Below are 27,664 nucleotides of genomic sequence, written 5' to 3'. Positions count from 1 at the left end.
TTCCTCTCCTATGGGAACTGCTTGGGAATGGTATTAGCAACTGCCGCCCTTCTCTTCTCTGTATGCACCGGTGCAGTCCTGTGGCTCTTTATAAAGAACAGGAGCAGCCAAATTGTGAAAGCCAATAATCGGAACCTCAGCTACATCCTTCTTGTTTCTCTCTTCTTGTCCTTCTGCTGCTGTTTCTTGTTTATTGGGCGCCCTGTGCCCATAACCTGCATCCTGAGACAAACTGCATTTTTGTTCTTATATACTGTCGCCATTTCTTCTTTACTTGGAAAAACACTGACTGTTATTATTGCATTTCATGCCACAAAACCTGGGACCAGGTTAAGGAAATTTGTGGGATCTAGGGTTTCTATTTCTCTTGTACTACTTTGTTCATTAGGCAAACTTGCCATTTGCAGCACTTGGCTGATATGGGCTACACCATTTGTGGCACTCGATACCAAGACAACACAACAGACAATGACTCTCTGGTGCAATGAAGGTTCTATTGCTGCTTTCTATGTGGCAGTTTCTTACACAGCTTTGTTAGCTCTTCTTAGTTTTATTGTTGCCTTTATGGCACGAAAATTACCAGACAGATATAATGAGGCTCAGCACATCACCTTCAGCATGCTGGTGTTCTTTAGTGTCTGGGTCTCCTTCATCCCAACATACCTGAGCACCAAAGGCAAATACATGGTGGCTGTGGAGACATTCGCTATACTTGCCTCTACTGCTGGATTATTGTTCTGTGTATTTGTCCCTAAATGCTATAGTATATTCTTAAAATTATTTAATATAAACACCGAAAAGGGGTAGCTTAACATAATTAATCATTATATATATATATATATATATATAAACTTCCAAGTAAATGCCGGCACTCAAGTATAGATAAGTTGCTGTTGCCTGGGTGCAGGTCCAAATAATGTTGAAGGTGCTTGAGAGAGGGTCAGCACTCACAGGACTTATACAAACTAATTATTTTATTAAAGAGGAGACTAACGTTTCGGCTAGCACTCTAGCCTTTTTCAAAAAAAAAAAAAAAAGTTTTTTTTTGAAAAAGGCTAGAGTGCTAGCCGAAACGTTAGTCTCCTCTTTAATAAAATAATTTGTTTGTATAAGTCCTGTGAGTGCTGACCCTCTCTCAAGCAGCTATATATATATAAATATCAGACCCTCTCTCAAGCACCTATATATATATATAAATATCAGAAATAAACAATTTGTAGTTCACAAAAAATGTAAAGTGTTGAAAAAGTAAAATCCTATCAAAGCAAATATGTTGTCATATTATAGGGTCATCGACTACTTAAGTATAGTTTACCAGCCCTATCAAGGCAAATCTTTTTGGTAAGACTAGGCATTTCCTAAATTTCATGAAGAATTATGAAATGTCATATCTGTATGTATGTAGGAATTCAAAACTACTCTGTAGTATAAAGGTAGCCTTAAAAACCTTTTTTTAACTGAATATTGCAACTTTGGTAATAAGCCTCCTTGTAGTCTAAATGATGATCCCCGCAGGTATATTTTTAGAATATAAGCAAAGACAAGTGTCTTAAGCACCTTGGTGTAAGTAGTTCAGCTAAAAGTTAAATGCAATTTTATATCACTCTGATCTGTATTCTGCCCAAATATACAGCTGAACTAAAAAAAACGCACTAACATGTGTTATAATACAGCACTAACACTGTGAGAACTGGAGCATAAGTAACTTTCCTGATTGTTGATAAACTGAAACACCTGATTGTTTATCATTCCTGAGCATGTTGGCTTGGTGGTAGGCATAGCTGCCTTGTGGCATTGGGCTCATGATTTTGATTCCAACCAGGGCAGAATCTTAAGCTTGCTCTCCCTGTGTCTTTATTGGTTTTCCCCTGGGTTTTAGTTTTTCTGTACAAAAAGACTGCAGGCACTCACAGATCCCACTTACAACTATAGGAAAGGAAAAATATACTGTACATCATGTATGTAATAAAGTGCTTACATTGTAAGCTCCATAGGGACAGACATTAATAAACAATATTTGCTGGGTGATATGTTGCTATATACATGTGAAATCATAAAATGGAGGCAAACAATATCATTTTAAAACATAAATTAGGGGAGTGAACTGAGCATGCTGTTGACAAGCATGATAGAGCTGTTGTTCTGGCTTCAAAAAGATCCCCCACATTCTTGCCCATAAGCCTTGCTTCAGAAACACTACTGTAGTGCTTATCAATGAGCTGCTGTGTAGCCAGGGGGCAGCCTTTCAGTCTAAAAAGGTTAAAAGGGTTTAGATCCCTGTGTAATAGCTAAATCCATTGTATTCTACAGAGCTTATCTGTTATCTGATAATTCATCTATGCCATTTAACTCTATTTTATTCCAATAAAATATACTTTAATAAGCAAGGACCTGTTGCTGGGATGTTGAATTTATTCAACGTTTGTTGATTCAAATAGACAAATAATACAAATTTCCTAATGGCAGTTTTTTTTTTATCTGCCTCTCCAAAGCTTTTTATTAATGATAGCACTTATATTTGAATAGAATGTATAGAATTCATGTTTTGTCTATCTTCCCTAGTTTTACAAGACTTAAGGTAAGTTCTAATAAAGCCAAATGAAATCATTTTTTCTACTGTAATATTCATTCTCAAACTATTTTTTCCCATTAAAACCAACTCACTATCCTAATCAGGATAGAATTTTCCCATCACACAGTAGTAGAATAATAACTGTGATAGATATAATGTGTCTACACCTTCATGGGCCATAATGGACCCATTTATGTAAAACATCCAATTTATTGGGATTATGCGCGTGGAGATTACATCTTCAGATTCAACATCACAAACTGTTCCTAGAGACAATTACACTATGGCCACTGGCCTCGAAATAAGTGCAGATGAGAAAATCTGTCCCATTTCACCAAAGACCAGTAATCTTGTCACCTCAAGAACTGCCCCAAGGATTGATTAACCCGCTCAGCAACTCTATTAGACTGACCTCAAGTGATCTGATGACCGATCACCAAAATGTCCAAAAGAAAACAATTTAAATCAGAATTCCATGGTAATATGGATGCAGAACAAAATGTGGCATCTTGATGAAGCAATCTATTACCACCATTATAACTGTGTTACCCCGGGAAGATGGCAAATCAAAAAGAAAGCCCAAGGCTGGGTGGGTCCAAAGATGAGAGGTAACAGATAATGGCTGTTAGAGGTCTAATGGAAGGGAGTTAGTGGCTTAGTTAGTGGTTAAAGTCACAATTATTACAGGAGGCAACAATAGACCCATTTATTTAATGGATTCCATTATGACTCGTTTTATTACTGTTACATTTGTTATGACCTATTAATAAAGTTTTTTTTATTATACATGCTCTTGGATATTGTTTATAAAACTGTAAAAAAAATATTAACTTTTATGGAGATAGGTAACTGAAGTATTGTCATTCTCATTTTCCTTTATTTCCTTTTTTACTGCTGTACCAGTATCAAAGTACTTACCAACGCTTTACCTGCACTATTGGCTGATTACACTTTAATAAGTGTCTGGTATAATCTTTACAAATTTTCTTGTATGCTTCATGCTTTTTTGTTAATAAAAGATAGCATTCACTACATCAAATGATTATAAATATATTTTAGCTCTAACTTCTTGATTGCTTGTGGAAGTATATTCTCTGGTTTTGTTTCTCATTTTTTTCCCCTTTTTCTACTGGCAATAATGTAAGGTAAAACCATAAAACACCGAATTTTTTACAGAAAAAATAGAAAATTCGGAATGTGAAGTAGTCTTATTATGTTCTATATGAGCTTACAGTTCACACTGCCCGCAATTTCCTTCAGACTTAATAGGAAAGTTACAAGTTCTAGCATAGCAACATCCAACGTTTCACAGGATGTATATCCCTGATCTACAGATGGAGCTCTATTGGTGCCTTATACTGAAACATGGTTACACAGGAAACTATTATGACCCCCCACCCCCCCCACCCCGAGAAAGAAAACCCATATGCAATTTGTACACACCAACCCTTGGCGTAACATAAATCTAAGTAAATGTTATTCTATAGCCTTTTCTACAGACTTTTATAAATATATCCTGTACTGAGACTGGTATGTGAACCTTTCCTTTGAGTTTTTACTGTCTAAAGAATTATGGGTTGCTTTTTCCACTTTGAAATAAATAAAAGAGCTATTTTGTTTAATTATATGTATTTTCTACGGATTCAGCCTTTTCCCAAAAAAGATTTTCAAGTTAAGAGATAGCTAGAAGACACTATGAATAAACACACAGAATATATATAAGGAGCTTTTATGTGAGAGCTTCACACTGCTTGCTGTAAGTGCCGGCTGTACTATGTTACTAGGAATTTCATCTTTATGGATTGTTCCTGCAATACATCATCTTTAACACAAAATGCTGTGCTCTTTTACCAAGATTGTCACCTACATTATGGCTGTTGTGCTGCTGACACTATTGTTGTTCGTAGAGGTCATTTCTGCTTCTCCAGGAGAATCTATGAGCAAAGCACCAACCTGTGAGATAAGGAGAGAATTCCATGCATCTCACATACGTTATTCTCTTGATGGAGACATCATTATAGGGGGAATCTTCAACATGTTCTTGCTGAACACCATTTTTATTATTTCAGATGGTATATATCGCTTCCACATACTTCCAGAATTCTCAGGCTGCATTCTGTAAGTTTTAAACACCATTCATTCTTCACTTTTATCAGAAGGTGTGTGGTGGCTTCTCCGCTACAGTGTTGTTAGCCATTTAAGTAATAAGCACAATGAGTGGGTGCAAGTTTAATCATTATCTTAAAACAGGACCTTTCTGCATGCATTGTTGCAGACTACAATCTACTAAGTATTTGCATTGCCCTTTATCTTATTTGCTTTGACTTGTATCTAGTTGGATAAATACTTTACCAAATTACACAATAAATTGGATCAGCATATGTAAACATTTTAGAGGGGCACATTATTGGTATTAATTACTATTACTAAGATAGAGTCACACTTTCTAAAGGTCCCCATACAAGGGCCGATAGTAGCTGCTGATATGGGTCCCTTGGACCGATTCGGCAGCTAATGGGCCCATGCATGGGCACTCCCGACGGGCCTGCCTGACCGATATCTGGCCTGAAATCGGTCAGATCTCGATCGGGCAGGTTAGAAAATCTAGTCGGATCGGACCGACTTTGCCTATGTCCGTCATTATAATTCGATCGTTTGGCCCTGGGGAATTACCCTGGATTCTTCCAATATCGCCCATCTGTAGGTGGGGGATATCGGGAGAAGATCCGCTCACTTGGCTACATCGCCAAGCGAATGGATCTGCCAGTGTATGGGGACCTTAAGTGTTTAAATGAAGTCTACAATGGAGACAACAAATAAAAACTCCTTTTCAGGGTCCCCACTCATCAACAATCACCAATAAACACGTGCAGACAGCTCGATGGTGCATTTATATATCAGTTTTAATGAGAAAGAAACACATTCTGTGTATCTATGTTTCTGCACAAAGTTTTAGGAGGGAACTTGAACTAGATCCCCTTTGAAGGAATATATTTAATTCTGTTTCCCTTTAGTCAAAAGATTCTGAGCACTGGTGGGAAGATAAATGGCTGAAATGAGTATAACTACTTGGAAGCTAAAGGACAACATATAACTCGGATAGAGTAGTGGTAATGCAGGCTGCATACCAAATAGCAGGTCATTGGTTTGAATCCAGGCATGATGTTACACACTCTTCATTTAAGTTGGGATATGAATGGAACAATGCATTTAATGTGTTGAAGTGTTTCACATCTTTAAAAACTAGTTGTAAAATCTGAATGGTGTATATTATTATAGATATATTTTACTCCATACAGACCCATATCAGTTGATTACATGCGACATATACTGGCCTTTATCTATGCTATTGAGGAGATCAATTCCAATGAAAAGATTTTACCCAACATAAGCCTGGGCTACATAATATATGATGCCTGTTCTAATGAGGTTATTGCTCTAGACCGAATATTCAGGATTCTGTCAGAAATAAATGAAGCCATACCAAATTACAGTTGTCAGAAAAGACACAAGCCTGTAGCTGTTATTGGCCACTCATTGTCTTCTACAACCTACACAATTGCTCAGATAACTCAGCTGTATGGATACTCACAGGTATTATATTATAAAATTGCAACCAACAGTCTCCATATGTTATGCTGGGTGCCATGTATATCTTAATTATCAAAGACCGTAGATATGACTATTAACTAAAGGAGAGGAAATTCACATTTGCTCAAATTATATGTAAGGACAGGGCCTGACAAGGCACTTTCAAGTGGTGCTAGTGTCTTCAAATTTACAACAGTGTTCCCTGATGACTTTAGTTGTACAGACATATAAGGAGTAATTTAAAAAAGAGAGTAAAAGAGTGGAAATTCTGCAATACCAGATGTCAATGTGCTCAAAAAATGGCATTAGAGTTCGTGACTGCTATAATTTCAGTGTTGTTCAGCAATCACCATTGACTGCACCACCGCTGTTCAGCCCTTCACTTTGAGTATATATTCTTCAGTGTGCACACCTAGCACTGTTATTTCGACCTCCTAATTAGAGCTAGATATCATAGCCCAAGCTAGACAACCTAGTTGCTTATATCAGGTACATTTAGGGGCCTATGTATTAAAGTACAACAGGTACGACTTACAAAAAATTTGTATTTGATCGTACTGTGTGTATTTTCTGCGACTTTTTTTTCTGTGACTTTTTTGTACTTGACAAAAATCATATTGGCGCTCCCAGTACAAAAGTTTCGGATTCATTCAAGCTTCGGTATCGTGACTTTCCTTGGGCCAGGTTGGAGCTGCAGAGTGTCATTGAGCCCTATGGGAGACTTTCCTTGGGCCAGGTTGGAGCTGTAGAGTGCCATTGGGCCCTATGGGAGACTTTCCTTGGGCCGGGTTGGAGCTGCAGAGTGCCATTGAGCCCTATGGGAGACTTTTCTTGGGCCAGGTTGGAGCTGTAGAGTGCCATTGGGCCCTATGGGAGACTTTCCTTGGGCCAGGTTGGAGCTGCAGAGTGCCATTGAGCCCTATGGGAGGCTTTCCTTGGGCCGGGTTGGAGCTGCAGAGTGCTATTGAGCCCTATGGGAGACTTTCCTTGGGGAGACTTTCCTTGGGCCGGGTTGGAGCTGCAGAGTGTCATTGAGTCCTATGGAAGACTTTCCTTGGGCCAGGTTGGAGCTGCAGAGTGCCATTGAGCCCTATGGGAGACTTTCCTTGGGCCAGGTTGGAGCTGCAGGGTGCCATTTAGCCCTATGGGAGACTTTCCTTGGGCCGGGTTGGAGCTGCAGAGTGCCATTGAGCCCTATGGGAGGCTTTCCTTGGGCCGGGTTGGAGCTGCAGAGTGCCATTGAGCCCTATGGGAGACTTTCCTTTGGCCGGGTTGGAGCTGCAGAGTGCCATTGAGCCCTATGGGAGGCTTTCCTTGGGCCAGGTTGGAGCTGCAGAGTGCCATTGAGCCCTATGGGAGACTTTCCTTGGGCGGGGTTGGAGCTGCAGAGTGCCATTGAGCCCTATGGGAGACTTTCCTTGGGCCGGGTTGGAGCTGCAGAGTGCCATTGAGCCCTATGGGAGGCTTTCCTTTGGCCGGGTTGGAGCTGCAGAGTGCCATTGAGCCCTATAGGAGACTTTCCTTGGACCAGGTTGGAGCTGCAGAATCCCATCGAGCCCTATGGGAGGCTTTACTTGGGCCGGGTTGAAGCTGCAGAGTGCCATTGAGCCCTATGGGAGACTTTCCTTGGGCCGGGTTGGAGCTGCAGAGTGCCATTGAGCCCTATGGGAGGCTTTCCTTGGACCAGGTTGGAGTAGCAGAGTGCCATTGAGCCCTATGGAAGACTTTCCTTGGGCCAGGTTTGAGCTGCAGAGTGCCATTGAGCCCTATGGGAGACTTTCCTTGGGCCGGGTTGGAGCTGCAGAGTGCCATTGAGCCCTATGGGAGGCTTTCCTTGGGCCGGGTTGGAGCTGCAGAGTGCCATTGAGCCCTATGGGAGACTTTCCTTGGGCCGGGTTGGAGCTGCAGAGTGCCATTGAGCCCTATAGGAGACTTTCCTTGGACCAGGTTGGAGCTGCAGAATCCCATCGAGCCCTATGGGAGACTTTCCTTGGGCCAGGTTGGAGCTGCAGAGTGCCATTGAGCCCTATGGGAGACTTTCCTTGGGCCGGGTTGGAGCTGCAGAGTGCCATTGAGCCCTATGGGAGGCTTTCCTTGGGCCGGGTTGGAGCTGCAGAGTGCCATTGAGCCCTATGGAAGACTTTCCTTGGGCCAGGTTGGAGCTGCAGAGTGCCATTGAGCCCTATGGGAGACTTTCCTTGGGCCGGGTTGGAGCTGCAGAGTGCCATTGAGCCCTATGGGAGACTTTCCTTGGGCCGGGTTGGAGCTGCAGAGTGCCATTGAGCCCTATGGGAGACTTTCCTTGGGCCGGGTTGGAGCTGCAGAGTGCCATTGAGCCCTATGGGAGACTTTCCTTGGGCCGGGTTGGAGCTGCAGAGTGCCATTGAGCCCTATGGGAGACTTTCCTTGGGCCGGGTTGGAGCTGCAGAGTGCCATTGAGTCCAATAGGAGACTTTCCTTGGGCCGGGTTGGAGCTGCAGAGTGCCATTGAGCCCTATGGGAGGCTTTCCTTGGGCCAGGTTGGAGCTGCAGAGTGCCATTGAGCCCTATGGGAGACTTTCCTTGGGCCGGGTTGGAGCTGCAGAGTGCCATTGAGCCCTATGGGAGACTTTCCTTGGGCCGGGTTGGAGCTGCAGAGTGCCATTGAGCCCTATGGGAGACTTTCCTTGGGCCAGGTTGGAGCTGCAGAGTGCCATTGAGCCCTATGGGAGGCTTCCAAAATCATGCACTGAAGGATCAAAGTCGGAAAGGTTTTCCCGCCATTTACGTTCATTCGGATACAAAAATTTTGTGACCGCCAATACAATATTAACAATAATAATACGATTTTTTCGTAAGCATTTTCGTGGTATTTGCATCAGAAGTTATCGTATTTAATACAAATTTTTCTCAGTTCAGGAAACTCGTACTTTGATGAATAGACCCCTAAGTCTCAATTATAGGAATAATATCATGTATTGAAGTAATTTAATATTAGCAATAGTTTTGTTTAATAAAAATGAATAATAAAAACGAATTTCTGCCATGATGTCACTGCAACTGTGCTGATCAGCTGAGGTAGATGTATTAACATCAGACTATCACTCCAACGTGGCCACAACTATCCAGTGTTTTAGATACATACTATATGAACAAATCAAGAGAGATTCTACTAGCAGTTCCAAGAGAAACATTTATTGACTGATTGCAATAGTTTAAGAATGAGAATGTAATCAATTTAGATTTGTATTGCCCCCTTCCCCAAGGGAAGCCACTCCAATGCTATATGGACTCCCTAAGATAAACAAAGAAGGAGCACTGAGGCTAACTTTCAGTAATATCAACTCCCTGACTTATAACATCTTGGGACCCATAGTTGGTAACACAAAACACCTTTGACAAAGCCCAAGATGGGCGAATTGCGCGTCAGGTGCATTATTGACTAGAAACCTATTTCAATACAGGGTAAAGACGGGTGGTGTGAATTGAGGGTGTGTGTCCCAGGGCAAGGTGCTATGAAAGGCAGGGAAAGTGCAGGCTGAGGAATGAATGTAAAGGCGCAAAGATATAATTACCCCTTATTGGGGGCAGAACAGCCCTATTGGGTTTATTTAATGGTTAAATGATTCTCTTTTCTCTGTAATAATAAAACAGTACCTGTACTTGATCCCAACTAAGATATAATTACCCCTTATTGGGGGCAGAACAGCCCTATTGGGTTTATTTAATGGTTAAATGATTCCCTTTTCTCTGTAATAATAAAACAGTACCTGTACTTGATCCCAACTAAGATATAATTACCCCTTATTGGGGGCAGAAAAATCCTATTGGGTTTATTTAATGGTTAAATGATTCCCTTTTCTCTTTAATAATAAAACAGTACCTGTACTTGATCCCAACTAAGATATAATTACCCCTTATTGGGGGCAGTACAGTCCTATTGGGTTTATTTAATGGTTAAATGATTCCCTTTTCTCTTTAATAATAAAACAGTACCTGTACTTGATCCCAACTAAGATATAATTACCCCTTATTGGGGGCAGAACAGCCCTATTGGGTTTATTTCATGGTTAAATGATTCCCTTTTCTCTGTAATAATAAAACAGTATCTGTACTTGATCCCAACTAAGATATACTTACCCCTTATTGGGTGCAAAACAATCCTATTGGGTTTAATTAATGTTTCATTGATTTTTTAGTAGACTTAAGGTATGGATATCCAAATCACTGGAAGACCCCTTATCCAGAATAAGCTTGGTCCCGAGCATTCTGGATAACGGATTCTATACCTGTACTCACAAAATACAAATTTGTTAATAATTTCCAAGCCAACAAATCACATTACTCCTGGGGAACGTAATATTGATTAGTGTTGCATTTTTAATGTTTAATATTTATTGATTCAGGTAGGGCAACAGTCTACTTTTGTTTGAAAATATGTTGCAACTGGAGTTATAGAACCAATTCCTGTTCAACATAATTTGCTTTATTTTTGGATCACAATGATAATGATTATTATTATCTTTGCCTTGCAATGCCTCTTATTTACTCTAATGTAAACATCATTGTAGATAAAATATTAGATTTTTTTTTCAGCTGAGTTACGGCGCCATGGACCCTGTGTTTAATGACCGGACCCTGTTCCCATCGGTTTATCGAACTGTTCCTAATGAGTATTTACAGTTTGAAGTTATTGTACAACTGCTGATCTACTTTAAATGGACGTGGGTCGGGATCGTATCATCAGACGATATCAGCAACCATAAAGCTAGTTTGGAACTGATTAAAGAGATGAAGAATCAGGGAATTTGTGTTGAATATCATATTGTGATTCCAGTTTCTGCAAATAATATCAATCATATCGTAAAGTTAATGCAGCAATCAACTGCTACAGTCATTATCTTATACTGCACCTTTCTTCAAATAATGAATTTGACCAGAGTGTGGGACAAAGGCGAATCACAGATAACTGGCAAAGTCTTTGTAGCGTCAGTCAGTCTTAATGCTGTTAGTTATATTTATATGCAATCCTTCGTAACACTGAATGGCTCATTGTTTATATCGGTTCACAAAGGGGAGATCCCTGGTTTTATGAGCTATTTGTCTCACAGAGACTGGGAACAGATGCCCGACAAAAACTTTGTGGAAAATTTCAAGATTCTTCTTGAGTGTTTCAAGATTCTGTCTAATGATAGTGATTCCCACTGCTTGTTATTCAAATACTGGGGAAATACAAATTATATAACGTCTGTTATTTACAACACGGTTCATATACTGGCACAAGCTTTACATCAGATGCATTTAGACAGAGGGCTCTTTGATACTGAGTCTAAAGGTTTAGCAGCGGAATCAACATTCAAGGTGAACATTTTCAATACAATATAAACAAAGTTGATTTGATAGTCACTATTGAAATGTAATAAAGGTCAAGAAAAAAGTGGCAATAATTATTAATGCATGGATTAGCTCATATTTAATAAAACTTTGGGAAAGTATTCGACTACTCATCAATTTTTAAATTTACAAAATACAGGTATTGGATCCCTTATCCGGAAACCCATTATCCAGAAAGTTCTGAATTACGGGAAAGCCATCTCCCATAGACTCCATTTTAATCAAATAATTCACATTTTTAAAAATGATTCCCTTGTCTCTGTAATAATAAAACAGTACCTGTACTTGATCCCAACTAAGATATAATTACCCCTTATTGGGGGCAGAACAGCCCTATTGGGTTTATTTCATGGTTAAATGATTCCCTTTTCTCTGTAATAATAAAACAGTACCTGTACTTGATCCCAGCTAAGATATAATTACCCCTTATTGGGGCAGAACAGCCCTATTGGGTTTATTTAATGGTTAAATGATTCCCTTTTCTCTGTAATAATAAAACAGTACCTGTACTTGATCCCAACTAAGATATAACTACCCCTTATTGGGGGCAGAACAGCCCTATTGGGTTTATTTCATGGTTAAATGATTCCCTTTTCTCTGTAATAATAAAACCGTACCTGTACTTGATCCCAACTAAGATATAATTACCCCTTATTGGGGGCAGAACAGTCCTATTGGGTTTATTTAATGTGTAGGGGTTTACCAAATCTGGGCCCTTAGGATAGAGACCCCTGTGCGCAGACCCCTGGGTGGTGCTGGTCATGGGATAGTGGGTAGAGCTGGTATAGTTATAGTTAACAGGGAGGGTCCCTGCAGTTTTGGGTAATGGCCACAGGGTGGTGCCTAGGCCCATATAAGGGAAATGCAGCCATGTGCTGTAGGCCAGAGTTAAGGGAGAGCCTCTGAGAGCAGAGGTATTCTTCCCAAAGGTAGATTAGTAAGTTTCTTGTGTCAAGTCACTCTAGGAGTGCTATGTAGTTAGGGCACAGTTAGAATGGGCAGAAATAGCCCCTCCAGGAGTGGTAGAGGGAGTAGGCTCCCCCAGCAGTACATCAGCTGGAGTGCAGGGACTCAAGAGTCTAGGTAGGTGGTTAGGCTGCCGCTAGATGGGGTACTGCTCTGAGGGTACTTAGTCGTGAGTACCGGGGATGAGTCCTGGAGGTGGTCCGTCTTGGCGAGAGTACCGGGGAGAGCCCTTAGAGAGGGTCTCTTGGCGTAGAGTACCGGGGAGGACATCTATAAGGGATCATCCTGGCGGGAGTACCGATAAGTTACCCAACAGGGGTAGGTACTCTGAAGGAGTAAGGAAGGAGAGTGTCCCCTGCACTGTATTTGTATTGCCACTCCTGGAGAGGTCCTGCCTAATAAACTATCAACTGTTTCATCACAACTGTGCGTTCATCGTGTTTGCCTCAAGGAGCACCTACATACCAGTAAGTGGATACCCCAGGGAGGGGATTCCCTTTGGGGGTTGTGTGAGGTGTCAGGCAGCACTACACCAAGTATCAAGTCCCAGGGAGGGAGTTGTAGTTCTCCCATAACAAAGCCTGGGTGGAGGCACGCCATTTAACAGAGAAATCCCTGCTTCCCCCATAGTCAGCGGGGCTCAGGACTCCTGGAAGCGCCAACCAGTGACATATCAGCAGGTAGTGCCACATCTAGATTATAAAGTGGGCTACAAATGGTTAAATGATTCCCTTTTTTCTGTAATAATAAAACAGTACCTGTACTTGATCCCAACTAAGATATAATTACCCCTTATTGGGGCAGAACAGCCCTATTGGGTTTATTTCATGGTTAAATGATTCCCTTTTCTCTGTAATAATAAAACAGTACCTGTACTTGATCCCAACTAAGATATAATTACCCCTTATTGGGGCAGAACAGTCCTATTGGGTTTATTTAATGGTTAAATGATTCCCTTTTTCTCTGTAATAATAAAACAGTACCTGTACTTGATCCCAACTAAGATATAGTTAATCCTTATTGGAGGTAGAACTGTTTTATTATTACAGAGAAAAGGGAATCATTTAACCATGAAATAAACCCAATAGGGCTGTTCTGCCCCCAATAAGGGGTAATTATATCTTAGTTGGGATCAAGTACAGGTACTGTTTTATTATTACAGAGAAAAGGGAATCATTTAACCATTAAATAAACCCAATAGGGCTGTTCTGCCCCCAATAAGGGGTAATTATATCTTAGTTGGGATCAAGTACAGGTACTGTTTTATTATTACAGAGAAAAGGGAATCATTTAACCATTAAATAAACCCAATAGGGCTGTTCTGCCCCCAATAAGGGGTAATTATATCTTAGTTGGGATCAAGTACAGGTACTGTTTTATTATTAAAGAGCAAAGTGAAATTAATCTTAAAGATCTGAATTATTTGATCAAATGGAATCTTTGGGAGACAGGCTTTCTGTAATTCGGAGCTTTCTGGATAATGGGTTTCCGGGTAAGGGATCCCATACCTGTACTAGAAATTCTTGGAGCTAGAATGGCTGATATAATACCAACATGCTTCCTTATATGTATGTTTTGGGCAAATGATGGACTGTTGAGGATGTGTGAACAGGAAATGTCTCAAAATTACTACTTTAGATGTATATAAATATGGCAGATTCTTCAAAGCTCACAATCATTTTCAATCTCTATAGCTGAATCGTTACCTGAAAAATGTTCATCTTAAAACCCAGTCTGATGAAATATTCTTTAATGAACAAGGATCTGTTGCTGGGAAATTTGATATTCTCAACTTAATTATTAAATCAAAAACTCAAATTAGAAAAGTTCCTGTTGGCAGTTTTGTGCCTTCAGCCTCCCCAAAGCTAATTATCAATGAAAGCGCCATTGTATGGAATCCGTATTTCAATAAGGTAAAATTTTCCTATTTATGTAAAAACAGTTTAAACTCACTTATGAATACACAAACGTACATTTTATTAAAGATACTATCATTTGTTTGTGCTTTATTTATACTCTTCAAAATAGAAGTTTTAAAAAGAAAGGCTTTTGCATCCTACAGACATAGAACGATTGTGATAACATGAAGGTGTCTATGCCTTAATACAATAAAGGATTATTACTGATTCCTTTTTGTAAAATTCTAATTTATTGGATTTATGCATGAACAGATTATATATGCAAAAAAAAAAAATAGTTACAGTATTCCAATATGGCCGTAGTGACTGCATAGATCTTAAATTTAGAGTAAGGAACACTATAATGCTTGTACAGTAGCATGCAAAGTACTTAGAAAGGACAGTTATGGAATTAAGAAATGAAGTTAAGGAATTTGTTCCCAGAATCCCTTTGACTTATTTGCATATGTATGAGGCGGTCTCCTCAACCCTTTTGACTTGTTCGTGAATCCCCACTCCTGGCTCTACCTAAGCAGATCAGAAAACCCTGCACTACACTGATGAGCCCCAAGGAGGGCGAAACCGGTCTATATCGCTTCTTGGCCTTTTGGCTAAGATCAAGTGTAGTATCTGTTCGAGGCATGGGGGTGTTTGGCATCCTAGCTAAGGGATGTCAAGAACCGGGACCCTCCCTACTGCCGAGGCAGAGAGGCACTTGATTCTCTGGCCAAAGGCCGTGCAACAGATAATTGAGCCCGTGACAGCGCCCCAGGACTTGCACCCCTGGGATGTCAGAGAATCACTACGGTGAAGCACCTGGCACTTTAAGCGCACTCCAGCACTTTATTTGCTTTGCACTTTATGCTCTTCTAGCCCCAGACCTTTTGGTAGGGGCAAGAGAAATTTTCATATTCCGGCTGGAAGGCTGGGGCTTTTTTAAAGCCACTTTTATATGTACAGTATATCTATGTTTTTCTCAGTCATTCATCCTTGCACTTATTTTTTAAAGCACTTATTTTGGATTTCCTGGCCCCTGGAGTGGGCGCACCTTGATGGCGGAACCTCTTCGGAGGTCCACTTGTACCCTGATCCCTCTCTGCTTCGGCTAGGAGGGTGATGGATAAAGGGATCCCCCTAGCCTTGCGGCAAAGGGGATCTGAAGACCCTTGTCTCTCGCTGGCCGGGGATGTCAGGGATAAAGGGGTTCCCCTGAGCTTCGGCGAAGGGGTTCCTGAAGATTCGGGATCACTGCTGCGCCTTTTGGCCGGGTGAACCTGGATTTTTGTACTTAGCCTCTTTTGAGGCTAAGTCATGCACCCTTATGCACCCTTATGGCACTTTTGAGTGAACACTTTTCGCACCTGGGTGACAGAAGCAAGCACGGGCTTCAAAAAAAAGAAATCGGTCTATAGTTTGGAATCTGATCAGCTATTATCTTGGCTTCTGCTTTAAAACCCAGTGGGTGAGCTTTAGCCTATAGCAGTGCTGTCCAACTTCTACGGTGCCGAGGGCCGGAATTTCTCTAGCATACATGGTGGAGGGCCGCTAATGGAAGCCAATTTTGACCACTCCCCTTTTTGAAACCACACCCACTTCAAACCACACCTATTTTATCACAATGGTGGTAGCACAGCAAAATCCCAAATGCTTGGTCCTTACTGTGGGGATATCAACCATCATTCATATGTGAAAGAATTATGTCATATTAAGATATACCCTTAAATTCCATATGCCTCCTCCTCCTCCCCTGTGGATAGCAGAGCAACCCCCAGTACATAATTACACTCCTTAGGGACCATTTAATGGCTATTTCCAACTGCTAACAAACTCCCACAACAAACCCCTGCCAGGTTCACCTCCCACAAGCAGCATAGGGCAAGCAGAGTATGCACACACAGGCAGCACTCTGCCTGTCCTATGCTGTCTGTGTGTGCCATACTCTGCCTGTCCTACCCTGCCTGTGTGTGCCATACTCTGCCTGCCCTACCCTGCCTGTGTGTGCCATACTCTGCCTGCCCTACCCTTCCTGTGTGTGCCATTCCCTCCCTGGCCTATGCTGCCTGTGTGTGCCATACTCTACCTGCCCTATGCTGGCTGTATGTGCCATACTCTGCCTACAGTACCTATGTCTGAGGTGTGAAAAAGTGAACAATGGGAGTGATTACAGTCTGAGCCTGAGGTGTGAACACTGCAGGGGGTGAACAATGCAGGTATTAAAAGGTGTGAAAAACACAGGGGATTACATTTTTAAACAATACAGAGGGATTACAGCCTGAATTTGAGGTGAGAACCATGCAGGGGGCCAGTTAATCTCAGTATACCATTTAAAGCTTACACAAAGGTAAGCCATCAAAGCAGCCAGACAGGTGGGGGGCCACACAGAGGGGGTTCGCGGGCCGCCAGTTGGACAGCACTGGCCTATAGGATAAACCCATGTAAATGGGACTTTTCCAAGAGCCTGAATGGAAAGACACTTGGGATACTTTAGCTTTTCCCTAATTTGATTATATAATTGGCATTCTCATTGTAGCATAGGTATATATGCTGAGGCAAACCAAACATTAGTATCTTGCACAACATGATACCAAGCTCATGCTTTTATAGGCTTTATTGGGAGATCATTTTTGAAGAATTTTCTTACTTTAAAGTATATTTCTGAGGTCCAATTACAGAACCATACATTTATATTTCATTATGTTTCTGTAGACTCCGGTCTCTCTGTGTAATGACATTTGTCCTACTGGCTACAGAAAAGCTATTGAGAAGGGAAAATTCCCCTGTTGCTATGACTGCATTCGTTGCTCTGAGGGTGAGATAGCCAGCTCTCCGGGTAAGCCTTTACTAAGTGATATTGCACATCCCTTGATACATTTTTCCTTGTTTTCCTTTAATTTACACAATACAGATATTTTGTTATACTATAGGATCATAGCATATTTAAGCTTACCAGCCCTATCAAAGCAAATCTCTTGTGTTGAACACCCTGGTGGAAGAAGGTTAGCTTCAATCAAAAGCAATTGCATATTACCTTTGCAACCATGTAATCTTTTTTGGCTCTTCATGAATAGGAAATACAGTATAAGCCTTGCGATGTACAGTAGTCAGGATACATTTCAGAAAGTGAAATGAATCATGTCACTCTCCATGATAATAAGAATTATGCTTGGTGTAGATCCATGCTAGGTGTGAAGATTAATAAAAAAAAAACCTTGACATAAATTCTGAGAGTTCAGATTTGCATCCATGATTTAATGTGCAGTGCTGTGATACTGACATGTACTGTTTATTCAAAGATGCAGAAAATTGTCTCCAATGCCCAGAAGATCACTGGTCCAATCCAAGTAGGGATTCTTGTCTCAAAAAAGCTGTGGACTTCCTCTCCTATGGGAACTGCTTGGGAATGGTATTAGCAACTGCCGCCCTTCTCTTCTCTGTATGCACCGGTGCAGTCCTGTGGCTCTTTATAAAGAACAGGAGCAGCCAAATTGTGAAAGCCAATAATCGGAACCTCAGCTACATCCTTCTTGTTTCTCTCTTCTTGTCCTTCTGCTGCTGTTTCTTGTTTATTGGGCGCCCTGTGCCCATAACCTGCATCCTGAGACAAACTGCATTTTTGTTCTTATATACTGTCGCCATTTCTTCTCTACTTGGAAAAACACTGACTGTTGTTATTGCATTTCATGCCACAAAACCTGGGACCAGGTTAAGGAAATTTGTGGGATCTAGGGTTTCTATTTCTCTTGTACTACTTTGTTCATTAGGCAAACTTGCCATTTGCAGCACTTGGCTGATATGGGCTACACCATTTGTGGCACTCGGTACCAAGACAACACAACAGACAATGACTCTCTGGTGCAATGAAGGTTCTATTGCTGCTTTCTGTGTGGCAGTTTCTTACACAGCTGTGTTAGCTCTTCTTAGTTTTATTGTTGCCTTTATGGCACGAAAATTACCAGACAGATATAATGAGGCGCAGCACATCACCTTCAGCATGCTGGTGTTCTTTAGTGTCTGGGTCTCCTTCATACCAACATATCTGAGCACCAAAGGCAAATACATGGTGGCTGTGGAGATATTCGCTATACTTGCCTCTACTGCTGGATTATTGTTCTGTGTATTTGTCCCTAAGTGCTATAGTTTACTCTTAATGCCTAAACAAATAATCATAAAGACTAATATATTGCTATTATGATTATCAAGACTTTTTTCCTGTAGTTTGGAGCATTGTCTATGTAAACAAATAGGCGGAAAATGAAATAAACCAATGTTAATGTGCAGTTTTTAAAAAAATTAAGTTTTTGTTTGTTTGCACCAAAGTAAAACACATTTCTGAGGGTATTTTATTTTTAATAGGACCAACACAATAGTGTATATAAAACATTTCAAAGTGTGTGGTCAACTGAGTGCTGTAACCAGCAGTAACACACAGGAGATTATTTAAAGAATAGCATTATCCAATAACCAGTTATCCAGTTATTTGTTGATTGATTGAGTTCAATAGGTCTCCATGCCTCAATAAGATGCAATAAAGTTAAATAAAAGCTGAAATAATTGTGCATGTATCACTATCCTGGTAGTGATATACAGTGGTGTGAAAAACTATTTGCCCCCTTCCCGATTTCTTATTCTTTTGCATGTTTGTCACACTTAAATGTTTCTGCTCATCAAAAACCGTTAACTATTAGTCAAAGATAACATAATTGAACACAAAATGCAGTTTTTAAATGAAGGTTTACGTTATTAAGGGAGAAAAAAAACTCCAAATCTACATGGCCCTGTGTGAAAAAGTCATTGCCCCCCTTGTTAAAAAATAACTTAACTGTGGTTTATCACACCTGAGTTCAATTTCTGTAGTCACCCCCAGGCCTGATTACTGCCACACCTGTTTCAATCAAGAAATCACTTAAATAGAGACACAGAGAAGTAGACCAAAAGCACCTCAAAAGCTAGACATCATGCCAAGATCCAAAGAAATTCAGGAACAAATGAGAACAAAAGTAATTGAGATCTATCAGTCTGGTAAAGGTTATAAAGCCATTTCTAAAGCTTTGGGACTCCAGCGAACCACAGTGAGAGCCATTATCCACAAATGGCAAAAACATGGAACAGTGGTGAACCTTCCCAGGAGTGGCCGGCCGACCAAAATTACCCCAAGAGCGCAGAGAAAACTCATCAGAGAGGCCACAAAAGACCCCAGGACAACATCTAAGGAACTGCAGGCCTCACTTGCCTCAATTAAGGTCAGTGTTCACGACTCCACCATAAGAAAGAGACTGGGCAAAAACGGCCTGCATGGCAGATTTCCAAGGCGCAAACCACTTTTAAGCAAAAAGAACATTAAGGCTCGTCTCAATTTTGTTAAAAAACATCTCAATGATTGCCAAGACTTTTGGGAAAATACCTTGTGGACCGACGAGACAAAAGTTGAACTTTTTGGAAGGTGCGTGTCCCGTTACATCTGGCGTAAAAGTAACACAGTATTTCAGAAAAAGAACATCATACCAACAGTAAAATATGGTGGTGGTAGTGTGATGGTCTGGGGTTGTTTTGCTGCTTCAGGACCTGGAAGGCTTGCTGTGATAGATGGAACCATGAATTCTACTGTCTACCAAAAAATCCTGAAGGAGAATGTCCGGCCATCTGTTCGTCAACTCAAGCTGAAGCGATCTTGGGTGCTGCAGCAGGACAATGACCCAAAACACACCAGCAAATCCACCTCTGAATGGCTGAAGAAAAACAAAATGAAGACTTTGGAGTGGCCTAGTCAAAGTCCTGACCTGAATCCTATTGAGATGTTGTGGAATGACCTTAAAAAGGCGGTTCATGCTAGAAAACCCTCAAATAAAGCTGAATTACAACAATTCTGCAAAGATGAGTGGGCCAAAATTCCTCCAGAGCGCTGTAAAAGACTCGTTGCAAGTTATCGCAAACGCTTGATTGCAGTTATTGCTGCTAAGGGTGGCCCAACCAGTTATTAGGTTCAGGGGGCAATTACTTTTTCACACAGGGCCATGTAGGTTTGGATTTTTTTTCTCCCTAAATAATAAAAACCCTCATTTAAAAACTGCATTTTGTGTTTACTTGTGTTATCTTTGACTAATAGTTAAATGTGTTTGATGATCAGAAACATTTTGTGTGACAAACATGCAAAAGAATAAGAAATCAGGAAGGGGGCAAATAGTTTTTCACACCACTGTATATTAACAGTAGTGTGAGCAATGGTGGCCCTGTTAGGTAACAGCAGATCTGAGCCTCCACTTATTGTGGGAGAGCCGAGTACTCTGTAAGTCTCCACTCACTATAGAATTATCCATCACAATTTTCCTTATTGAGATATAATAGAACACATATGTATTCACAGAAGATAAGGTAAATGAACAGTCAGTCTATTAACAGAGGAATCAGTACAGATATACAACAATTTCTTAATTGTTGTTTATTTCAAGATTTAGAGCTCTAAATAAAAAAAAAAAAAATATATATATATTTATATATACTCCTAAAGGTAATTCCAAAAAAGACACTCCTAAGTACCAAACATTAATGCTTGTACTTAGCAGTTTCTATAAAAATCTATTTAGATTCTAAAATATTGCCTTAAAGCTTCCACTTTCAAGCACCTTATCTCCACTTTTTTGGGTTCAGCCGAACGGCTAGAATTTTTTTCACTGCCCATTTAACCCTTTCCTAATGCTAATTAGCATATGCTAATTTATGCTAATTATGCTTTGGATTCAGTTAACTAAACATAATAAATCACAAATGATGGGAGTTATATTCAAAAACAATTTTTTCTGGGAATAATAACGAAAAAATGGAGGTCTGGTAAAAACCCACTTGTAAATCTCGAAATTATCTAGAAGTAAGAAAAAATACGACTTTATCTCATAATTGCTTAGTAAATGTGCCCCTAAGTTAAGGATCACTGGACTTTGCTAGATGTTCTCCTTGAAAAGCAGCTTTAATTTTGAGCTGCAAGGTGCAGCAGGCACACTAGATAAAAGTTCATTTTGAACTTTTTATGCCCTGTCATATGGCCAGGATTTATGAGCAGGCTTTCCATGCCCTTACCACAGCCCACATTACACAAATAATAGTTATTTAAGTGTGTAATATCAACACGTGTATTGATCTATTCAGAATTGCCCTGACTGTATCCCTTGTTCTGAGGATGATATATCCAGCTCTCTGGGCAAGACTTCAGGGCTGTCCACGGGGGTGTGTGAGGGAAGCCGGTGGCAAATTTGCAAAGTAGAGGAGTTAGCAACTGGGGTGGGAGACCCTAAGGTGGCCTCAACAGTTGGCCATGGACACCCAAGTCCAACATTTAGGAACCCAAGGAAAATACATGGTGGCTCTGGATATATTAGCAGCCTCTCCTTTACTGCTGGATTATTGTCCTTTGTTCCTAAATACTATATTATACTCCTAAAGTCTAAACAGTTTACCACAAAGCATAACATATTGCTATTATGAGTATCAAGACACTGGTTCTTCCAGTACTATGCTGCATTGTTTTTGTTTTAAAATACAAGGTAGATTAGAATGATCAAACAAAGCCAATCATATTGTCCAGTTTACATTTTACAAAAACTATTTTTATTTGTGCTTGCACTAAAGAAGAACACATCTCTAATGGTATTTTATGTTTAATAAGACCAATATGATAGGTAAATGCATACTGTACATAAACAAGTGTGTTATCAGTGTGATGAGCGACTAGACCTGCAACATTTTCCATTTATTCTCCAAGAAGTTGCAGTACAATTAAATAAAGGTTGAAAAAATTTACCATCTGTTCCTGGTGTCCTTTTAGTTTTTATTTTTTCGCCAAGGCACAGCGCAACAATGTCACATGTTCACACATTGCCTTGGAAGCCCAGGCAAGATTACCATTGGAGTTTTCATTGAAAAGGAGAAAGTCATTGGGAAAGGACAGAAGATAAACACAAAGTAATGGCAAACTTCCTGTGGAGGTATGAGAGTCATTATTATGAGCAAACTCCACGCATGAGAGGAGAGAAGGCTGGACCAGTCATCTGAACACCTCAAGAACGGCTCCAAGGATTGATTAACCAGCTCAGCAACTCCATTAGACTGAGGGTAACAGGTAGAAGAAAACTAAAGGCTGATCCCAAGTGATTTACAGACTAAATGTCCACACCAAAATGTCCAAAAGAACACAATTTAAATTGGAAATCAATGGAGATATGGTTGTATAAAGAATTGAAAAAGTTCAACTGCAGGTGGGAATTTATACAACATAACAAAATATGCCATCTTGGTAAAGTCATCTATTACCACCCTTATAACTGCCTTACCCCAGAAAGGAGGCAGATAATAATAAAATCCAAGGCTGGGTGGGTCCAAAGGTGAGAGGGGACAGGGAATGGCTACAAGAGGACACACTGAAAGGAGTAAGTGGCTTAGTTAGTGGTTACAAGCACAATTATTACTGGAGGCAACAACAGGGGTCATTTACTTAAATGGGTCCCATCTGATTCTCACTCGTTTTATTACTGTTATATTTTATATGGCCCTCTAGTTCTTACTGTGCTACAATTCCCACCTACTGTGCAATATTCTGTAGACTAACTGGGGGTAAAGTTACAAGTAGCACACAGCGGCACAGGCTGTCCATGCCTGATATATAAACTGAGCTCTAATGGTTCCTTATATAGAAACATGTTGATACAGGTTGCAGGTTGCAAGATTACCCCCCCCCCCTCAAAACTAAATGCTGTGCTCTTGCACTAAGATTGTCGCCTACATTATGGCTGTTGTGCTTCTGACATTATTGTTGTTCGTAGAGGTCATTTCTGCTTCTCCAGGAGAATTTATGAGCAAAGTACCAACCTGTGCGATAAGGAGAAAATTTCTTGCATCTCACACGCGTTATTCTCTGGATGGAGACATCATTATAGGGGGAATCTTCAACATGTTCTTGCTGAACACCATTAATGTTATTACAGGCAGTGCCCGTTTTGCAGCTATACAGCGTTACCACACACTTCCAGACTTCCCAGGCTGCATTCTGTAAGTGCTATACCATTCATGCATTACGATTATCAGAAGGTGTGTGGTGGCTGCTCCACAATACAGGGTTATTGAACTTTTATGTACGAAACACAATGAGTTGGCGCAGATGTAATTAATAGTTGGGAGTAGGGAACATAATACACATATTCTTGCATACTATAATCTACTGACCGCATTGCCTTTCATCCTGTTTGCTTTGACTAGCTGGATAAATAACTAAACAAATTACACAATACATTGAAGCAGCATCAACCAGCATTTTTAGAGGAACACGGTCTTAATAATTACAGAGCCACAGTTTCTAGTTCATTAAAGGACAATAAAGAAAAAAGAAAAAAAAAAGAATCCATTTCCGTGTTCCCCAATAATAGCAGTGCAGCCAGCGGCTAGTTGGAGATTTATGTAACGGCTGTACAAGGGTAGAAGCAGCACAAACTTTTTGGTTGTAGAAGGAAAGGCTAAATCACTAGGCACCCCCAGTGACTGTAATTGCTTCCCTGAAACCCTCCTGTTAGGAGAAAACTGCCCCGGGGGTAAATGCAGGTGAGTGATCCTCTTCCTTCCTCCCCCTTTCGCAGTGATTCTCCTAACAGGGGGTTTCAGGTAATTATTACAATATATTTTAGCACCTCCCAGTGACTTACTATCTAATCTACTAACTAAATCTACTAACTAAATGGGTTTATAATTGTTGACGCTCAATCACCTTTGAAGGAATATCTATCTATCTATCTATCTATCTATCTATCTATCTATCTATCTATCTATCATCTATTAATTTACCAATCTACTGTTGCAGATTCACAGAACACACCCTTCATTTTAATGAGAATGTTAATGAAACAGGGTGGTACATATCTATAATAATTACTTACAAAATCTGTTTAGTATGAATGGTATATATTATAGATGGTATATTTTTCCCTGCAGACCATCCATTGAATACATGCACCATACACTGGCCTTTATTTATGCTATTGAGGAGATAAATTCTAATAAAAACATTTTGCCCAATGTGAGTCTGGGCTACATAATATATGATGCCTGTTCTAATGAGGTTATTGCTCTAGACCGAATATTCAGGATTCTGTCAGAAATAAATGAAGCCATACCAAATTACAGTTGTCAGAAAAGACACAAGCCTGTAGCTGTTATTGGCCACTCATTGTCTTCTACAACCTACACAATTGCTCAGATAACTCAGCTGTATGGATACTCACAGGTATTACATTATAATTTTGCCACCAACAGTCTCCATATAACGTATGCCACCCATACATGTATAAGAATAGATAAGACCATTAACAAAAGGAGAGGAAAGTTAAGGTGGCCATACACGCACCGATATTATCGTACGAAACCTCGTTTCGTACGATAATCGGTGCGTGTATGGCATGTCGGCGAGTCGACCGATATCGCAGGAAGCTGCCGATATCGGACGACTCGCCGATCGGACAAGTTTGAAAATTTTGATCGGGCGCCATAGAAGGCGCCTGACCAAAATTCTCCCTTCAGAGCTGAATCGGCAGAAGGAGGTAGAAATCCTATTGTTTCTACCTCCTTACCTGCCGATTCAGCCCTGAATGGTGTGTGGCGGATCTTACGATGTTTCGTGCGACCGATGGTCGTACGAAACATCGTCGGATCGCCACGTGTATGGCCACCTTTACATTTGGTGGTAAATGGAACATTTTCTAATTGGACCAGTGTTGTTAGTGGAGTACCACAGGGGTCAGTCCTTGGTCCTTTGCTTTTTAACTTCTTTATTAATGACCTGGAGGTGGGCATAGACAGTACTGTTTCTATTTTTGCTGATGACACAAAATTGTGCAAAACTATAAGTTCCATGCAGGATGCTGCTGCTTTGCAGAGTGATTTGACAAAACTGGGCAGCAAACTGGAAAATGAGGTTCAATGTGGACAAGTGCAAAGTTATGCACTTTGGTAGAAATATTATAAGTGTGAGTTATACACTAAATGGTAGTGTGTTGGGGGGATCCTTAATGGAGAAGGATCTGGGTTTTTTTGTCTAAGTTGTCTAATTCCAGGCAGTGTCATTCTGTGGCTACTAAAGCAAATAAAGTGCTGTCTTGTATAAAAAAAAGGGCATTGACTCAAGGGATGAGAACATAATTTTGCCCCTTTATAGGTCCCTGTTAAGGCCTCACCTTGAGTATGCGGTGCAGTTTTGGGCTCCAGTCCTTAAGAGGGATATTAATGAGCTGGAGAGAGTGCAGAGACTGCAACTAAACTGGTAAAGGGGATGGGAGATTTAAACTATGAGGTTAGACTGTCAGGGTTGGGGTTGTTTTCTCTGGAAAAGAGGTGCTTGAGAGGGGACATGATTACTCTGTACAAGTACATTAGAGGGGATTATAGGCAGATAGGGGGTGTTCTTTTTTCCCATAAAAATGACCAGTGCAGCAGAGGCCCCCCCTTTAGATTAGAGGAACGGAGCTTCCATTTGAAGCAGCATAGGTGGTTTTAAACGGTGAGGGAAGTGAGGTTGGGGAATGCCCTTCCTAGTTATTCTGTTAATGCCTATAAGAGGGGCCTTGATGAGTTCTTGAACAGGCATAGTATGCAAGGCTATTGTAATACTAATATCTACTTAGTCTTGTTAGTATTAATGTTGGTATATATGGTTTATGTATGTGAGTGGATAGATAGGTCAGTATGGGTCTGTATGTGAGTGGATAGATAGGTCAGTATGGGTCTGTATGTGAGTGTATAGATAGGTCAGTATGGGTCTGTATGTGAATGGATAGGTCAGTGTGGGTCTGTATGTGAGTGGATAGATAGATAGATCAGTGTGGGTCTGTATATGAGTGGATAGATAGGTCAGTATGGGTCTGTATGTGAGTGGATAGATAGGTCAGTGTGGGTCTGTATGTGAGTGGATAGATAGGTCAGTGTGGGTCTGTATGTGAGTGGATAGATAGGTCAGTGTGGGTCTGTATGTGAGTGGATAGATAGGTCAGTGTGGGTCTGTATGTGAGTGGATAGATAGGTCAGTATGGGTCTGTATGTGAGTGGATAGATAGGTCAGTATGGGTCTGTATGTGAGTGGATAGATAGGTCAGTGTGGGTCTGTATGTGAGTGGATATATAGGTCAGTGTGGGTCTGTATGTGAGTGGATAGATAGGTCAGTGTGGGTCTGTATGTGAGTGGATAGATAGGTCAGTGTGGGTCTGTATGTGAGTGGATAGATAGGTCAGTGTGGGTCTGTATGTGAGTGGATAGATAGGTCAGTGTGGGTCTGTATGTGAGTGGATAGATAGGTCAGTGTGGGTCTGTATGTGAGTGGATAGATAGGTCAGTGTGGGTCTGTATGTGAGTGGATAGATAGGTCAGTGTGGGTCTGTATGTGAGTGGATAGATAGGTCAGTATGGGTCTGTATGTGAGTGGATAGATAGGTCAGTATGGGTCTGTATGTGAGTGGATAGATAGGTCAGTGTGGGTCTGTATGTGAGTGGATAGATAGGTCAGTGTGGGTCTGTATGTGAGTGGATAGATAGGTCAGTATGGGTCTGTATGTGAGTGGATAGATAGGTCAGTGTGGGTCTGTATGCGAGTGGATAGATAGGTCAGTATGGGTCTGTATGTGAGTGTATAGATGGGTCAGTGTGGGTCTGTATGTGAGTGTATAGATAGGTCAGTATGGGTCTGTATGTGAGTGGATAGATAGGTCAGTATGGGTCTGTATGTGAGTGGATAGATAGGTCAGTGTGGGTCTGTATGTGAGTGGATAGATGGGTCAGTGTGGGTCTGTATGTGAGTGGATAGATAGGTCAGTGTGGGTCTGTATGTGAGTGGATAGATAGGTCAGTATGGGTCTGTATGTGAGTGAATAGATAGGTCAGTGTGGGTCTGTATGTGAGTGGATAGATAGGTCAGTGTGGGTCTGTATGTGAGTGGATAGATAGGTCAGTGTGGGTCTGTATGTGAGTGGATAGATAGGTCAGTGTGGGTCTGTGTGTGAGTGGATAGATAGGTCAGTGTGGGTCTGTATGTGAGTGGATAGATAGGTCAGTGTGGGTCTGTATGTGAGTGGATAGACAGGTCAGTATGGGTTTGTGGGTGCTGGATTTACTTGGAAGGGTTGAACTTGATGGACTCTGGTCTTTTTTCAACCCTATGTACCTTTGTAACTATGTAACTATGGTGAAATTACATGTAAGGACAGGGCCTAACAAGAGACTTTAAAGTGCTGCTAGTCTCTT

General features: G+C 40.8%; 1 protein-coding gene and 1 pseudogene across 1 annotated transcript in view; both read left to right on the top strand.

Moving 5' to 3' along the window:
• Positions 1-10,753: 10,753 nt before the first annotated feature.
• The window catches only part of LOC105948117 (vomeronasal type-2 receptor 26), a 31,410-nt gene continuing 14,499 nt past the window's right edge, over positions 10,754-27,664 (top strand). Inside the window, exons 1-4 of the mRNA XM_031891750.1 lie at positions 10,754-11,503; positions 14,197-14,415; positions 17,107-17,230; positions 17,694-18,514. Of these exons, the coding sequence (XP_031747610.1) occupies positions 10,754-11,503; positions 14,197-14,415; positions 17,107-17,230; positions 17,694-18,514 (1,914 nt within the window). The remainder of the gene's footprint in view (positions 11,504-14,196; positions 14,416-17,106; positions 17,231-17,693; positions 18,515-27,664) is intronic.
• Positions 14,992-15,092, top strand: LOC116407382 (annotated as a pseudogene).

The sequence above is a fragment of the Xenopus tropicalis genome, chromosome 8, assembly GCF_000004195.4.
Source record: "Xenopus tropicalis strain Nigerian chromosome 8, UCB_Xtro_10.0, whole genome shotgun sequence".
NCBI lineage: Eukaryota > Metazoa > Chordata > Amphibia > Anura > Pipidae > Xenopus > Xenopus tropicalis.
The sequence above is the reverse complement of the archived record's forward strand: the minus strand, read 5'-3'. Positions and strand labels throughout refer to the sequence as shown.